Genomic DNA, 18,513 nt, shown 5'->3' with positions numbered 1-18,513 from the left:
CTGAAATCCAATAAACTCTTAAAAGTAAAAGGATTTATATTAATTTATAGGAAACTCATTTGACAGCAAAACCAAATCTGAACTTACGTAAGGCTATTTGCACTCTTCGTTTATCCTAACTTTTTGTGTGAATATACATGTTTTGCTGAAAAAGATATTAATGTGTTTGGCCATAGGGTGCTGCCCCAGATTCCACTGAGGATTTTACAAAATTCATTGTGTATACAAAGTGTTAGCTTTCTAAATTACACACACACACACACACACACACATACACACACACACACTCTCCAAACCAAGCCAAAGCAAAAATAAAAAAACAAACCGAAAACAACCTACCCAAATCTTGAAATATATCTGACTCAAAAATTTGGAAACCTGAAGATCCAATTTGCACAGAAAAATTTTTAACCATTTTTTTTCTTTTTGCCTTTGTCCATCCTACTCACAAAACAGCTTCCCTAATCTCCTTTCACAGTGTTTTTTTTTTCCCCCCCTCCCTCCTCCTCCAAAGTCCCTCTCTTCTAGCCTGTCAGTGTCTAGTTTCAGCCTCTTTCCCACTCTGGAATTTGCCTTCCCCCACCTCTTTCCTTGTATAGTACTATTTAAACTTTTTTCAGCTCCCTAGTTTGCACTTTTAAATATCACCAGGCTCAGTAAATTGAAAGACACTCCTTTACATTTGCCTCTTTAGAAGGGAAGTGAAGGTTAGAAATCAAGGATTAAATTATGACTAAAGTTCTTCATTTTTACATAGACAAAAAAGATAATAATATATTACTGGTTCTTTGATAGGAGTATAATAATTAGATGAGGCTGAGGTATAAAGAAAATAGTGGGGAAGGGTTGGGAAGGGGCTGTCAAGGAAGAGGCTTATAAAGAAAACCATAGCCTAGCAGAGTGGACTCCTATGTAGGTGCTACCTGGACTTACAAATAGCTAGGGTAATAAAATTCAGAACTAGCTAGTCTAAGTAGAGGAGGAAGCTTGAGAAAAGGGATATTTGGTTGCAACTGGGAAAATTATTTCAAAATTCTATAGTTTATGAGAATGGAGCCTATGTTAGGAGATTAGGAAGAGGTAGGCACAGGCCAGTCATAAACATTCTCTAAAAGAACAAGCTACTCTCAAAAATGTAGAGGACAGCTAATGAGGACAAAATCAGGAGGAATTTCTAAAACATGGAAAGTAGATGAGATGTGACTGAAGAAATATGAAGCCACTACAAGGAAGCTACCAAAACAGACAGAGGGGTAAATCCAAGAGAAAATTTTTGCTATGAAAATGAGCACAATTTGACAAAAGCCAACTAACTATGAAAAGACATCTCATGAAAGAGAGAAAGAGAGACTAAATGGAGACCTTATGCCCAAGAAATAGTTAACAGAGTGATCAGAATGAATCCTGGTTTTACATTTGAAGATATGTAAAATTAATTTCCATGGAGAGTTAAGGGAGGACATCTCATTATAAAATAAGAAATAGCACAGATGGTAATGAAAATGAAAAAAAGTAAATAGTGAGGAAGTTAAAAACAACATAATGGAAACAGCTGAAAAGCAAAAACTAAAAAATAATAATATAACACATATTGGATCATTTATTACATGTCAGATACTGTTCTAAGTGCTTTGCATATTTTATTTAGTTCTTTTTCATACTAGTCAAATAAGCAGTAATATTATCATCCCTATTTTACAGATATGGAAATTGAACTACAGCTCCTTTATAAAGCTTATTCAGAGTCACATGGCTAGTAAGTGGCAGACACTGGACTTGACCCAAGACAACTGACTCCAAGCACATTTACTAAACCACTGTTCTACAGACAGAAGATTCAACCTAGAAATCTCTTAAATGCAACACAAGTAGGTAAAATACAATTTTAAAAAGGTATGAAGATATAAAGAGGAATAGACATAGAAGTTCCAGCATCTAAGAGAAATTCTACCTGGAACGCTTAACAATAACAAAAGGAAGCAATATTTAAATGCATGATTGAGCCAAGCATGGTGACTCACACCTATAATCCCAGCACTTTGAGAGACTGAGGTGGGGTGGTTGCTTGAGGCCTGGAGTTGGAGACCAGCTTGGGCAACATAGTGAGACCCTGTCTTTGCAAAAGCAAGTAAATAAATATAGGATAATTGAGAGCTTCTTAGCTTGAAAGAAACATGTTTCTTCTTTAAAAGGGCCACTAAGCGCTAAACAAGACAAATTTAAGCAACAAAAATTAGATACAGAATTTTGACAAGGGTATTTCCATGATTATAGTTTTTATCAAGATCAATCTATGGGTAATGTTATATGTGAATTAGCAGTTTGAGATTACAGGCAAGGTCCTAACCAGCAATAAATGCAATAGTCCAGACAAGAGATGATGAAAACCTACACTAAGGAAGCAGAAAGAAGGAAAAAGTAGCAACCAGAGTCAGAAAACCAATGCTGAGACTAATAATAATGGTGAAATACTAAAGTCAAATCACATACCATAAAGTCTAACAACATTTAAAAAAGAAACCGTAATGAAGCATAGCCACTACCTATGATACTTGTTAATGTCAGGCCTCCAATAACATAACACTTAACACAATAACAGATAACATAATAGCATGGCAGAGTTGAACTATAAAAGTCCTTGAAAAATACGAATCAAAATATGAAATATTCTTACCTGACGTGGCTTTGAAAAATTATAGCAGTATATCTCAGGGTTCATTTTAAACAACAACAGTTCTACAATATGTTTAATGAAAAATAAAAGATTCATAATCTTGTAAGTTTGGGAAAACCTTAAAAACATCTCTTGCCCTTGGAGCTTAAAATCATATATTAGCAAATCAAAGGGTCTCAGAAGCCCTACAGTAATGAAACCTGATTAATTTTTAAAGTGCAGAATCCTTTCCTCCAGAATTATTTAGTTATATATTTCATGAAACTAATATTTATATAGATGATATATTTGGGGAAATACTGCTCTTGAGACATATGTTTATACATGTATAGGAATCTGACTTAATTATTCCTCTAATGTACATTTGAAAGTATAAAATATAGACATAAGGTATTATGTTTTTCTAACATGTCTATTTTATAGAAAAGGGAAAGGTGCAGATGAGAGTGGAAAATTCAAGTAGAAAGATAACTTAGTTTAAACACTGAATAATATTACTCAAAAACTTAGTAATAATAATAATTACATGGAAAATCTAAACTAAAATATTTATCCCTTTTAATATTAAAGGAAACAAAATACAGTAATTGCCTAAACCACTATCTATACAGGTAGATGAACGGATCGCTCATTTCCACTTTCTGAGCTCCTTTTTGACCAGCTGCAATTAAGGAGAAAAGGCCCTTATACCAAGTAAGCCCAAAACCTCACTGCCACAACAGAAGTTGGTTTGATGCTCACATCTATTTTTATATGGATGTGGTGGTTCTCCTCTATATTGTGATTCGGTGACTCTGGCTACTTCCATATTGTGGCTTCAAGGTCATTTTAGCATCATATAGAGATAGAAGACGGTATGAAAAATACAAGGGCAGAAATATCAGACACATAACTACTTCAGCCTGGAAGTTAATGCACATTATTTCCACACATATTGCATTGACCAGAACTGGAAAGATGGTCGAACAGAGATTCAAGGAGTGCATTCATAGTTCAGATTGTTGTGTCTTCTTGATATGATATACTGACTCTTTTATACTTATTGTTTCATTCTATTCCTGGTAATATTCTTTGTCCTGAAGCTCGCTTTAATATAACCATTTCAGCTTCCTTCTGATTAATGTTTGCAGGATATATCTTTTCCTTATAACTTACCTGTGTCTTTACATTTAAATCTCACTGATATTGCCTCTTGCTTGGATGATTATTATTAGCTATTTGATAACACTTGACAAGCTCATCTTCAATCTATTCCCCAGAAGGATCTTTCCAAAATTTTAATATATTATTCTCTTGCTTAAAAACCATCCTTAGCACTTTGCCATTTTCAGAATTAAGTCCACACACCTTATCCTTACTTAAAAGACCAAAGATGATCTGTCCTCTACTAACATTTCTACTATCATTATTTGACATCCCTCCCCTCACACTTCATACTGAAGACACACTAAATATTTTTCAGTTCCAATAATTCACTTCTGAATTGTCAGAAGTTCATCTTCATCCTGCCTTATTCTTCTAATGGCCAGTTTCTTTCTATATTTATATCACTTGGATATTACATCATGTAGGAGCCTACTTTGACCCTTCCAATTTTGAATTCGGTTCTCTTCCTGTAGGTTCCCATTGTATTATCTATTTCCCTTGTCACAACACTTATGAAATGGGTTATACTTACCTGTTAAACTGGCATGTTCCTTGCCAGACTGTAAGCTCCCTGAAAGTTAGGATGTATCCATTCAGTTCGCTGTTGCACCTCCAGCACCCAGCATAGAACTTGTTGACAATTAATGGCTATTGAGTGAATGGCTGAATTACTTAGAGTCGTTAATGACCTTAACACAGGCATTCAGTGCAGTGATGATCTCATAAACTGGGTTTTGTCTCTAGAAATGGATGTAATAAAAAGACAGGGAAAGAGTTGAAGACATTGAAACATTTCTTGAGATCATGGTAGAGTAGTATCAGGAATGGTTCTGTTCTCTAAAAGGTCATGTCAAGAGGTGAGCAGCAAGCAGTCATTTAAATGAGCGAATGGAAGGGTACTCAGGAAATATACAGCAGATATCAAAAATGCCAAGCCAAAAAAGGCTAAATATAATAAAAACACATCAATCAAGAGTGAATGTGGAAGAAAAGCATTGGCCAAGAGTTGGGAAAGGAGATAGCAGAAGAGTGCACGGAAGGCTATCTGTTATTGATTTTGCCTCATGTGAGATACCTCACTCTGGAGACTTACTGTTAAGGCACTGGTAGCAAACCCACATATCTACAAAAGCTAAGTAGTAGGAGAACTGAGCCAGATATAAGTTAACGGTGAGAACTATGAAAATCTGGATACTTTATGTCCCATCTACAGAGTGCAAAACCTACTAAGCTCTAGTTAATTGTTAACATACAAAAGTGAGGTCCACTGTTTCAGAATTTTTCATATAATTCAAGAGAAACCAGAAATCCAAATAGGTTTCTCAAATCTTCCAAATTTCCAAATTTGATAAATACTTAAATAAATTGTGACAACTCAATGCACCAATAAAAGCATGTATTTAGATCAGATTCAACCCATAGCTGTCAACTTGTGTTTTTTACTTAATTAAATTAACATGGACCCTAACAGCAACAGTAGATTAAAAAGAAAATGAAGGTACAAGATTAGGGTCAGTGAATGCAGTCTTGTTTCTAGTAAGTTTAATTATAAAGGAAATCTGTGGCCTAAAGACAACAGGGTCTTTATGCAATCAGCAGACCTAAATCCTTCCACCAATATCCAATATTCTCCCCATATTGTGCTTTCTAAAGGTGTCATAAAGTTTATATACAAAATATTAGACATGAAATATTTCCATATTTTTAATTTTGAGATGTCAGTGCTCGGATTACTTTAAATCCTAATATTGTAAGTGTTTTGGGAGAATCTGAATAGCATACCTTTGTACACTCCCCACCCTGCCATGCATAGCAAGATGCCAGGTGAAGGTAAGCCAGAGAAAACTATCTTCAGGTTCTTCTTAAGGTAAAACAGAACCCTTAGATTTTGATATAAACCTTTAATGCAGAGATTGCAAATCAGGTGTTTAGAACCTGAATCCACTCCAACAGTTGGATCCAATCCAACAGCTTTTTATCATTAATAACTGCATATAGAAAAGTACATGAAATAAAGAGGGTCACCTGCAGTAATTTAATTCAAAGAGAACACCCTTGTAAACACATCCAGGTAAAGAAATAGAACAGTGCCAGTGTCTCAGAAGCCTCCCCTTAGTCTTCTCAGAATCACTACTCTTTTCTTCTCTTACAAAGGCAACCTACCTCTTGACATTTATGGTAACTGCATTCTTGCTTTTCTTTATTGTTTCACTAACATCTCCAAATACTTTGGTATAGTTTGCCTCTTAACTAACTAAATATCAATGAAATTATGCAATATAATTGCACATTGTGTATTTTTTAGTAGCTAGCTTCTTTTCTTCAGCTTTATTGTTGTGTGTTTTTAATATTCATATTTATTAATTTTATCTTGAATGTACACATGGTGTTGGATAAGAAACGGATGATTTACTTAAAAGCAAATAATGACTATGCGGTCCTCTGGATCCCAATTCTTACACTTGGCACAACACGATGAAAGCCAGATCAGATGTCTTAGGCATACAAACTTTTAAGTTTGTATCACAGATGACAAACAAGAGAAAAAATAATTTAGTCTGTTTACATATAGAAGCAAGAGAAAACTATCTTTTCACCCTGTCCCCAAAAGAAAAAAAATCTTTGTTCCTTGGAAGCAATAATTTTGGATTCTCTAAATGTTTCAAATATAAATACATTTCTTCAAAGCCGAATGCACCCAAGTGTCTCCAGTTTTTTTGACCTAGAAATGTCTCTAAGATCCTGGGCCTCATTCCCCATTTAATGTCTACCTCTAGAGTTAGACAAATCTCTTTCCAGTTCCCTCATTAATTTTGTGGATGTTAACTAACTTTCAATGCTTGCTCTTAGCCTAGGTTTCAGGATCCCAAGTTTCAGCCAAATTTGCTCAGAAGGCCCCATAAACACAAAAATATTTCATCTATACCCTTCATTTGTGAGATCCATCCATTTCGTTGCATGTAACTGTAGCTCCTTCACTACATATTACTCCTATGTATAAATATTCTACAATTTATTTCTCTATCCTGTTGTTGGTGGACATTTTCTTGCACGTCTTGGTGCCCATGTGTGACCATTTCTGTTGAGTGTGCATCTAGAAGTAGAATTGTTGCATCATAGTTAACTTTTGTGGATAATGCAAAAATGTTCCAAAGTGGTTATACCAATTTACATTCCTACCACCAGTGTATAAGGTTCTAGTAACTCTATGCCTTACCGAAACCTGGGATTGCCAGTTATTTTGCCACTTCATCCATTCTAGTGCGCGTGATGTGCTATTTCACTGTGGTTTTAAATTACATTTTTCTTACGACTGATTATTCTGTGTCTCTTTCTATATACATATTGGCCTTCTGGATACCCCTTGTACATTTTTTATTCAAGATACAGAACTTTTCCATCATCGCAAAAAGCTCCCTCATGGTATCCCTTTATAGCCACACCCACCCTCTCACCTCCCACCATCTCTAACCCCTGACAACCACTAATCTGCTCTCCTTCTCTATAGTTTTGGCATTTTGAAAATGTTATATTTACAGGGAATCATACAATATGTGACATTTATAGATTGGCTTTTTTTCCATGGTTATTTTTTATTGTATCAGTGTATTTGCAAAATTGTTGGTAAAATTGGTTTGAGATGATGCTGTATTTTTTCAGAGACTGAGTCTACTTTCTTCAGCCAGGTACCTGGTATCTTAACACTCTGAAGTCACCTTGGTTAAATATTAGAAATTGAGATATTCACAAACTGAGATGCATGCCCTGTGAGGGCCTATATAACACACTGCTGAGATGCAACCTTTTAGGATTCCAACCCAACGTTCAGGGAATGGAGCAGATTCACTATGGCCTCTTCCCTTGGTGAGTTCAAGACCCTAATCCCCACTCTTCTTAGCCTTTTGCGCTAAACTGTCCTCTCTGGATCATGTAACATCCCCAACTAAAAAGAAGTTCCAAGATCCTGACTTGTCTTTCTCAGATTTTCTCCTTCTCTGCATCTTAATCCAGTAATTTTTCTCTATCTTGTTAACTTTTTATGCCTTCCATCAAGTGACTTGTATATATTTTGTTAAGATTTTCTACTTATCCTCAGCAGTGGGTAGGTCTAAATTACCTAGTCTGTTACTACTGGAAACAAATGTTGCCAATAAAATTTTTTTCTCTGACCCATTAAGGGTTTAAAATATATTGGATTTTGAATAAAAAATTGTGATATCTGACTTTCATTAATGTCTAAATTCACTTAAGACAAATCTCAGGTAGAACAGTTAGGGGATACTGCCCCTTTTGGGAAAGGCACTTGCTCTTAACTTGGGTAATCTTCCCCTATCCCTATTGTCTGTATTCAGTCACTTTATTTAGGTAACATGCCTGCTTGACCACTGTAAGCATTCTTATTAAATGGAAACCTTTCAAATTTAGTACTATTTTTTTTTTGTTCCTAGAATCTTGTTCATTAACAAGATCTTCATTCTCTAAATTATGGTCACGCTCATTCTTAGCACCAGTATGGGGTATAGGGCCATATTCCTCATGCTATTCCTATTCAATGACTGATCCTCCCTCCAGGCTATTCCAAAAATGTATTTCTTACCTCTCTAGACCAAGCCCCTCATGATAATAATTCTAAGTCTACTAATCAGTCCTTCTTATTATTATTGAAGAAAAAGAAACTGGAAAGCATGCTCAGTAATTATTATAAGAGGCTGGTTGTTAAAAGTCCCAGCACTACCCTTGATTTACATGATAAATTTACTTCTCAGAATTTTTCTTATTTTTCAGCTGGTTAACTTAGTATAATAATGATTGTTCCTCCCACATGAAATGGAGTATAAGTAAACAGGAAAATGTGAGACATTAAAATTAGTATAAGACCAAAATCATTATGCAGGTTTCTAAATAACATTTTACAACTGTGAATTGTTTTATCAGCATATATTGAGGAACTACCGTTTCCTATGTATTGCACTATTTCATGCTCACATATAGCTTCAAAGTAATAGAAAGAATATGGTGGTTCTCAAGGAGCTTAAATTTTATCTGGAGAGATCACATAGAAATCAGTATAAAACATACATGAAATACTCTTCTATATCTAAAATGACAGCATAAAAGAAAGCGTATTATGCTACTGGAAAGCCAATTAGAAGGGTAACAATAAGTTGAGGATGTTGAACAAGAAAGGCTTTTGAAAAAGCTTCTTGGGTCAATTTTCAGGAAACTTTTAGACATAGACTTATAGTGTTGGTATGGAATTGATGTATTTTTAATTCTCAAGAACATGTACATAGTCAAGTATTATGATAGGTAATCATCTTGAGTCTTCAGTTCAGTCTTGTCATCTTCCCTCTAAACAGAAATACTGCACTTTCTGTAGGAGGTAAGGGTCTTCAGCATGTAGATGCTGACCTTAAGGAGTTTATGATTGATTACCTTAGAGATTTAGGCACCTAAGCGAGAAGTTAAACCACATGCAGTGGCTACCTAGCCATTCAAGAAATGTCGTAAAGCAGTGGATGATAAATATCAAACACATCAGTACTGACAAGTCCCAGCAAAGTTCATAGGAGGTGTAATCCTTGAAAGAAAAAGGCTTCACGAAAAAAAATGTAACTTAAAATCAGTTCAGCATGGGAACCACAGAGGTCCTCTAATCCAACTAGATGAATCCCTTCTACGAAATCACTAAAAAATGGCTCTCCTTTTTTTTTTTTAATTTATCCTCACCAGTAACAGAGAATTTGCCTTCATGAGACATCAATTTAAAAGTTTTAGAAATAATGTCCTTCCTTATACTAAGCCTCAAATCAGCCTCCTTCTTAAATTTAATTGTGCTATCCAGAGCTTCTCAGATCGGTGCTTTGGCATCCTCCAGCACTCCAGTGTGTCACAGGTGTGCTGATTTACTTATTTCCTTAGCTCTCCAAGCTGTCCTGCAGAGACTGAAGTACCCACAGCCCCAGAACTATGGGCATGAGGAACCTCCTGTGTTGATTACATTGCCATAAATAGTATCACCTCTTATGTGTACTCTGCTGTAAAAAAGATTGTGAAGCATTGCTCAGTATAATGTGTCAGCAAAGAGATCAAGTCTCTGGAATCACACAGACCCAAGTTAGAATCTTGGCTCTGCCAGATATTAGTTTTCAGGCCTTGGGAAAGAAACTACATCTTTTCAAGCCTCAATTTCTACATTGCAAAACGGGTGCAATAATACTGCCTTTTGTGAAGTTGGTGTAAAAATTAAAGATGATAACATAGTAGCACTAAAAAAATAGTATTATTGTTATTTGTTCTGCTTTTACCCTTTTAAATATGCTATAGAATTCTTCTATTTTTAGAAACTTTAGAATATTTAAAGCTAGTTTATTGTTTCCTCTCGGTATTCTTCAATGGCTAATAGCCTAAGTTCCTTTAGCTTTTCCTCGTCAACATAAATTCAAGTTCCTTCTACACCTTAGTTTCTCTCTTTATTTCTTTTTGCATATGTAGTACTAAGAACTGCATCCCTGTAGATTTGGCTTGATAAACTAGTCCTTGAAGTGTGGATGGAATAGGGCAGTGGAGGAAAGATATTCATGCTGGAGAACTGTGTAGTAAGCAAAGGAGAAGTCATAATACATCTATCATGTTTATCAACAAATGGGCCTCACTGGCTACAAACATAATCATATGGGGGGAAAATAATTTTAAAGAGGCAGGATTGTGAACTCCTGTAATTGTGTGACTATAGATTCTATTCAATGTAAAGAAATACCAACATAATTGTCTTTAAAGGAGATCGATATCTCTTTTGAAAGCAAGCAACCACAGTATGTGAGCTACAAGCAAAATGTCGTACATACTATAATCCCTTCTTTCTTTCTTTCTTTCTTTCTTTTTTTTTTTTTTTGACGGAGTCTTGCTCTGTCGCCAGGCTGGAGTGCAGTGGCTTGATCTCCTCTCACTGCAACCTCCGCCTCCGACTTCAAGCGATTCCCTGCCTCAGCCTCCCAAGTAGCTGGGACTACAGGCAAGTGCCACCACGCCCGGCTAATTTTTTGTATTTTAGTAGAGACGGCGTTTCACCATGTTGGCCAGGATGGTCTCCATGTCCTGACCTTGTGATCTGCCCGCCTCGGCCTCCCAAAGTGCTGGCATTACAGGCGTGAACCATCGTGCCCGGCCTATCCATACTATAATCCTTTTTTGCTCCCCTAGAATTGTCCCAACAGGATGCTGGAAAACTGGAGATTGTCTATAAGCTACACATACCCTGGGCTTTCAGTGGCTGTTGGCTGTTGCAGTCCACTCTGGTTGAAAGAGGTTGGTGACACAGTTACCTTGTCCTAGCCTAAGAGTCACAATTCAGGAGATTCAACCTTCAGATTTCCTTTATTCCTGACACCTTGTATTCTGGCCTTCTGGTCTTTCTTCCATTCATTCCCTATAGTATAATGCTTAGAATCTGTTGGTGTTCATCCCCTCACCTCTGCTAAGTATTAGTTGTTTGACATTGGGCAAATTATTCTACTTCTTTGTAACTCAGTTTCCTCTTCTGTTAAAATGAGGATTTTTTTTTTATAATACTTTAACAATATATTGTGACCATTAAATGAGACAATGTATCTATAGTGCTTAGAAGAGAGCCTGACAATAATAAGCGCTATTTATGTTAACTGTTATTTTGCGTTATTATTATTCATACATTCAATGAATACCACTGTGCTAAGTACAGGGGATGTGCTGGTACATGGGACAATCTCTTACCCTTAATGGTCACATTTCTTCTGATTTTGTGAGAAATGCATTGACTTTCCAAACTGATTCCTGGATGCAATTTCAGAAGCTGCTGTTGGTCTTGGTAACTGTGGAGGAGACACTTGCCCTCTCTGAGCCTGTTTCCACATCTGTAAAATGAGGATTAATAAAATCTACTTGGAAGATATGTTTTGACTATTAAAAAGACAAAATATGCAAATTATCTGGCACATTTGGAGCCAAATATACTTTCCTTTTCACAGTCTTGTGGCCACACCTGAGGCTAGGGAACTCCACTCTGAGCTTAGAAAACAGTGCTGTCTTCTTAAGTGCTGGGGAGGAGTAAGAGGGTATGGCGGGAACTCATCCGCAGGAAGGTAAAACCCAGAAGGCGTGGGACGAGACAGAAACAGGAGGGATGCAGGGACCGCCCCTGGCCTACAACTCCCGGGATGCTCCGGGAGCGCCCCGCCCCGCCCCGCCCCGCCCCACCCCCCCTCTCCGCGGCGGGCGCTGCCCACCCCACGGAGCTGAGGGGCGTGCAGAGGCTACAAGTGCGGCGGCTGGTGATTGGGGGACTTTCTCCGGGAGCCGTGCCGGGAGAGCGTGCGGTGCTGGAGCCGCACCGGGTGGCCGAAGCAGAAGGTGAGTGGCGGGGAGTAGGATGGGGAGGAGGCTTTGGGTGCGAGGGTGAGAGCTCTGTAGCCTAGCGGAGCTGGAGCGCATATCCCCGCTCCCTGCCCAAGGTGTCTGCTTCGTCTCCCGGTACTAGGCGCACACATCCCTACCTCGAGTCCCTCAGTGGGCGCAGAGTTCACCAGAAATGGATCGCCGGATCCCTAGGCGCCTGCGGGGGGCACCGCTGCCCGGTGCTTGGGGCTCGGTCTTCCGGCTCAGCTCGCACAGAGCACATCCAGAGGTCGCCTCCCCGAGACCAGCCTTGCCTGTGTCAGTGTAAAGCAAATATTAATGCTTTTAATTGATGACAGATGGAAGAGGGAAAGTGCATGTCCCCTCGCTTTAAGGTGCAATGTCTTTAAACTGGGCTTTTAAGCAGATCAGAGGAAAAAGAGGGAGAGGACGGAAGAAAAGAGTCTTTAGCTGGTCTCCTGGGATTATCCATTCTCCACTGAGAATGGAAGCCCCGGATTAGGGAGCTGCAAAGGAAATCGACTGCGCTGCTAACATACCTCCGGTAGAACAAGCGAACAAGCGGGAGTAGCTTTTCTTTAAAGAGAGGTAGAGGCGGCCGTAGGGAATTAAGTGGGGATTTCTCTCCTCTTTTGTTATAAATTGAAAGTCTCAAAGAACCCTGCTGATTTTATCCAAGGTAGTCTAGTGTGATGAGTTAATTGTACCAAAGGTTAATCAGAGCCCCTAATGCCTGAGAAAACTGGAAGAAGAGTTCTCGGTAATTGATGAAGCCTGTTACCATCACTTCATTCATTGAGGGATTCTTTAGTGGGGGTTTGTTCTAGTTTAGTAGTGATTCTTTTGCCCTGTTGTTTTTTTTGCTGTTTTCACTGTAGATAAACTCCGATAACAGGAGAAAAACGTTTTCTGTTTTGTTTTGTTTTAAACAAACTCGTGTGTGTAGCAGAAAACGTGTCGATTCCCTGTCCCATATTTTGAATTGCCAGGTTGACCTTAGGTGACCCTTGCCTGTGCTTCTGTTACCAGCTTTGGAGCTGTGGATTTTGAATCATAAGAAGCCTCAAGCCGTTGACTAAATCAATTATCACCCTGGATTTGGAAGCAAAATAAAAGGAGCCTTTGGTTAAAATCTCTCTATTTAATGATAGTGGAAGGTGAATTTTTATTCCTTGGAAACATGGCAGAGGCAGAGAAAGATAGGCAGATGGTTTTCTGCTCAAACCAAAGTTCTCTCCCAGAAATGCCCCTTGATGCAGTGGGGGGGTGAGGAGTGACATGTTTATAAAATTCCAGAGGTAACCTTGGATATAGCTTCTCATCTATTTACCTCCACAGAACTCTCTTACTCTGTGGGTTTATAGTTTGTCTTTTGTTTTCAGTTCACTTCTAGATTGGGCTTGTAAAACTATTCCGATGGTCAATTTCTTGTGCATGTGTGGTAGCAAAGCATGCAGAGAGGGAGGAATACAGACCCAGGGAACGGGAGTAACAGATCCTGCAACTGGAGCAGGCAGGTGTGTGTGTGTGAAGGAGTGGGTTGGCCCACTGTATTTTGCAGGGATTGCAGTAAGGTCTGTTGCCTGTATGCTTTGGGGTCCAGAACATGCTTCCCCCGTGGAGCAGTGAGGGAATCGGGCTGAGTAGAAGCACAGTGAATAAGCAGCATATGGTCTTGTAAATACAGGGCTGTGTGACAAGGGTCATTGGATGTATGAGGTATAAGGTTAGCTGAGGTGGCTGATTAAGCTGGCCTTTTTCATCTACTTCAGAGCTACGGAATCAAAATGCTGAGTTCCTGCCCAGCTGATAATGGGGTATAGTCGTTCACTCATGGTGATGCTCTAAAGCTAATCTGTATTAGAATCTGTTCTGAACTAGGGAGAATGTAAACACTTACAGTCTAATTGAATTAAGAAGTCTATACTTCCCCAAATCGTCCAGAAAATCGGCAGCTCTGCTCAAAAGGGCTCTTGCCTTTCTCATTTGTCTTTTTACAGGAAACCTGCCTTCTCGTTTGAGGGATCCTTTTGCAGGAATGTGTGAGTCCTTGGATAAATTTGGCTTGGTGATGGCAGTATTATTTCTCAATAGACACTGCCACTTCCTCCATGCGCCTTTCTACCCTGACCTAAGTTTCTCAGTGTTAATCACGATGACAAGTGAGAGCATTTGTCCTCTCTACACTTTCCTGCCACTAGGTATCCCCTCCCTTCTTTTGCCTGTCTGAGGTGGAAAGGGGGCTAAACAGGTGCAGCTGTGAAGGAAATGGGGACCCCAGGAGCAACACTCCTGGAAGTACAACCTTAGCTTCTGTTGGGTTCTCATTTAACTCTGTTGCTATTGGCAGACTTTCCGGAAGCTGCTGGGGGATGTCTGACTAGCTCTCATGGAGCTCCACTACCTTGCTAAGAAGAGCAACCAGGCAGACCTCTGGGATGCTAGGGACTGGAGTTCAAGAGGGCTGCCTGGTGACCAGGCAGATACAGCAGCCACGAGAGCTGCTCTCTGCTGTCAGAGACAGTGTGCATCCACCCCAAGAGCAACTGAGATGCAAGGGTCTAAACTTAGTTCTTCTCCAGCATCCCCCTCCTCCTCTCTGCAAAACAGTACTCTTCAGCCAGACACCTTTCCACCAGGACCTCTCCACTCAGGGAACAACCAAATAACAGCGGAACGGAAAGTCTGTAACTGCTGCAGCCAGGAATTAGAAACTTCTTTTACCTATGTGGACAAAAACGTTAACTTGGAGCAGCGGAACCGGAGCTCGCCATCAGCAAAAGGGCATAATCACCCTGGGGAGCTTGGCTGGGAAAATCCAAATGAGTGGTCCCAAGAGGCTGCCATATCTTTGATATCTGAAGAAGAGGACGATGCAAGTTCAGAAGCCACGTCTTCAGGGAAATCTATAGACTATGGTTTCATCAGCGCCATCTTGTTCTTGGTCACCGGGATCCTGCTGGTGATTATCTCTTACATCGTCCCACGAGAAGTGACTGTGGACCCCAACACTGTGGCAGCCCGGGAGATGGAGCGCCTGGAGAAGGAGAGTGCCAGGCTGGGGGCTCACCTGGACCGCTGTGTGATTGCGGGGCTCTGCCTCCTCACGCTGGGGGGTGTCGTCCTGTCCTGCTTGCTAATGATGTCCATGTGGAAGGGAGAGCTCTATCGTCGAAACAGATTTGCCTCTTCCAAAGAGTCTGCAAAACTCTATGGTTCTTTTAACTTCAGGATGAAAACCAGCACGAATGAAAACACTCTGGAACTGTCCTTGGTAGAGGAAGATGCGCTCGCTGTACAGAGTTAATTCTGGTTGTGAATATCTTGAGAGTCTGCCTTGGCATTTTGTAATATGAAAAAAGAAGTTAATTTATAAAAATTCACAGTGCAATTTATTTGCCTGGCAAGAAAAGTTTATTTCACAAATCAACAGCCAGTGAGTGTTTTTGTTCTCCATGTGTCTTCTATTTAGAAGAAAAGCCATGTAAGATGTGTAAGAAACCACAACCAGCCACACCTGTCCTTCTGAAGCGCTGAAGGCTAATTAATCTGTAATGGCCAAGAACTTCTACTTCGATAGAAAAATATTTCTAATGACCCAGTATACAAATTATTTCTTTTACACAGATATGTGATGTTATTCTTTGGACACTAGGTGGTCCTACACACAGTAGGATCAATTGCTAATCTATTTTGTGAAAAAGAACTAAGCACTAATCAATAATAAGGCTTACGTTTAATTCTCCAAGGTGCTTATCCATTTTCTTGCTAAATTATCGTTCTTGTAATTTGGCTAAACACTAAAATATGGAATTTTTAGTTTGAATATTTTGAAGTTTGAGGATGTTGGGCTTTTCTTATTGTAAAAAATGTTATGTTTGAAATTATTCCTGTATTCAAAAATGGTAATTAAGTCATTGGGATAAACTTTCTAATAAAAGAAAATTATGTAAATCATTGTAAGACCAATGTGAATTTAAACCACAGTGTTAGTGCCAGGTATTAGCCAGGGTCACATGCTCTTTTTTAAAATGAAGTCAAATTAGTTACTGATATAAATTTTATATTTTGTGATTTTGCCATCATATTGGCTATCTGTGCTCTTGAAGTCTGCTGGTTCTCACACCAAAGAGGCAAGGTGTGAAACATTTTAAATATATTTCCAGACAGCTAAACATCTAGGCAGGCCTGAGTCATGATTGGCTCTGGTGTGCTTCCAGGTGACATCTTGTTACTGCTGTTTGGGGAAAACCACCAATAGAATTGCAGCTAGACTTTTGGGGACTGTGCCTAGCAGGCTGTATCACTTGCTCTAGGCTAAGCAACAAGCGCTTTCCTCATGGTAGCAGCAGTCCTTAAGCCTAAAGCCAAAAAAAACAAGACAGAAAAGAAAAGGAAAGATTAAATACACTGATTTAATGGGGACTGTAGTCATCGTCAGAACTCACCTCCCACTCACAGTGGTCTAGGTGTCATTCAGTAACTGTGAACTCTTGCCTCATAAAGCACAAACTCTTCTCTAAGAGCAGCATGATGAGCAAGGTGCTCACTGTGCAAGACATGCACTGGGTGTTCACAGTGACATGCCGCCTCATTATGGTGACGATTCAGAAAAGGGATGGGAAATGCAGCCTCAGAAATACCTTACATCTTGCAACTCTGCCTGGAGGTTTTTGCAACCTGTGCTGTAGGAATTGTCGTAATGTCCATGATTGCATTAACAGGATCGGGGGTCATTCTTAAAGAGGACAGGAGCTGGGAATTGGTATGAGACAGCAGGAATGAGGAATTAAGAAAGTGATTTCTTTGTAGATTTTTAAAGGCTATTTCAAATGTCTGAAGTTTGTGTTGTTGTGGACAACTGTGGAATACATGGGTGACTTTGGCAAAATGTGTGAATCAGGATATTTATGTGAATGAGCTCTCATGGGTATCAGAGATTGATTTGATGAGTGCGGTATGCTGCATATGACTAAGGGTTGAGGTGAAATACAAAAAGGGAGACTCAGAAGATAGCAAAAAGAGAGGGTGGGTATATGAAAGAATTATTAGGTAAAAATGAGAAATTATATGAGAATCAGGAAGCTAGATGTAGCTAATTGCCTTATGTTATAGAGCAATACTGATTACTGAAAAGAAAGAATTGAGATGACATAAACATGATTTTTGCTTTCCATTGCTGTTTCCTTGTGCTTTTTCAACAAACTTTGTTTTACTGGGAGTCTCATTTCATGATTTTTGTTGAGGCTGCCTTACCAGTAGTATAAGTTTTATATTCTGAAGGTTTTTAAGTCCAGCTCTAGCCTGCTTAAGGATCCACTTTGGATGATGTTGAGATAAGAAGGAAACGATCTGCTGAGTGAGTAAGTCTGAGCTGTGTGTTAAAAAAAGAAGGCATTAAAAAAAAAGAGAGAAGGCATTAAAGAAAAAACTAATGTTTATTCATAGAAGCTAAATGAGATCAACTGAGTTTTGTTTTTATTTATTGGTGAAACAGGATTAATTAGCCAAATGGCAAACTAAACTGAATTAATGTGGAATCGGTTTTCAGTTTATGAAGGAAGAGGAGTTTGGGAATCAAGTGTTAGGAAGTCTTTTCACTTGATGATAAAGCTTTTCATATGGAAGCATTTAATGAATCTTGCAGGACTACAAAATAATATAGATGTGATCTAGAGGCAACATTTTGAAAAATGCCATTTTGGAAAAAAAAAAATTCAACGGGGAAGGAAAAGACCTAACAAGTCAAAATACATTTCCTTTCTTTTCCCCAGAACTCTATAATTTTCTTTAAAATTTAAAATTGAAATGTGGTATGTAAATGCATATTTCAACATTGTTTAAATCTGCTAACATACAGAGCACATCTCTTTTAAGGTTCTGCTTATCTGAGGGCAAACCATTACACATTACATGATTTAGAACATCATCTGAATGACTCCTTTTGGGCTGTGGTGACATTATTCAGATACTTACCTTAATCGACTTTTCACTGGGTATTTGGTTTATCCATCCTGGCAGTGCCTGAATTCAATATGAAGATTACTTGAATTTAAAATGATGGTAACACAGGCAAAGAAAAGCCATGTGCTTTATTTCCTGTTGTTCCCAATTTGACAAAGAGTGTTTTTGGCTCTAGAGGTACTTTGGCAAGACCAGGTGATACATTCTACAGACATTGGGCATACAATAGCTATGGTGTTGGTCTTGCATCCTTCATGGAGATTTATGACCTTCCATCTGTCTCTTCAACATGGTGCTGGTTGTTACCTATAAAAGTTTTTATTGCTAGACCTAGG

General features: G+C 38.8%; 1 protein-coding gene across 1 annotated transcript; it reads left to right on the top strand.

Annotated features, from left to right (window-relative positions):
- Positions 1-12,068: 12,068 nt before the first annotated feature.
- TMEM74 (transmembrane protein 74) lies at positions 12,069-16,583 on the top strand. The gene is given in 2 exon segments (NM_001193905.2): positions 12,069-12,208; positions 14,565-16,583. A coding segment is annotated over 1 exon segment (918 nt). The 5' UTR covers positions 12,069-12,208; positions 14,565-14,603; the 3' UTR covers positions 15,522-16,583.
- Positions 16,584-18,513: the final 1,930 nt, after the last annotated feature.

This window comes from Macaca mulatta, chromosome 8, assembly GCF_049350105.2.
Source record: "Macaca mulatta isolate MMU2019108-1 chromosome 8, T2T-MMU8v2.0, whole genome shotgun sequence".
In the NCBI taxonomy this organism is placed as follows: Eukaryota; Metazoa; Chordata; class Mammalia; order Primates; family Cercopithecidae; genus Macaca; species Macaca mulatta.
Note: the sequence above shows the minus strand (reverse complement) of the source record. Positions and strands in the feature narration are given on the sequence as shown.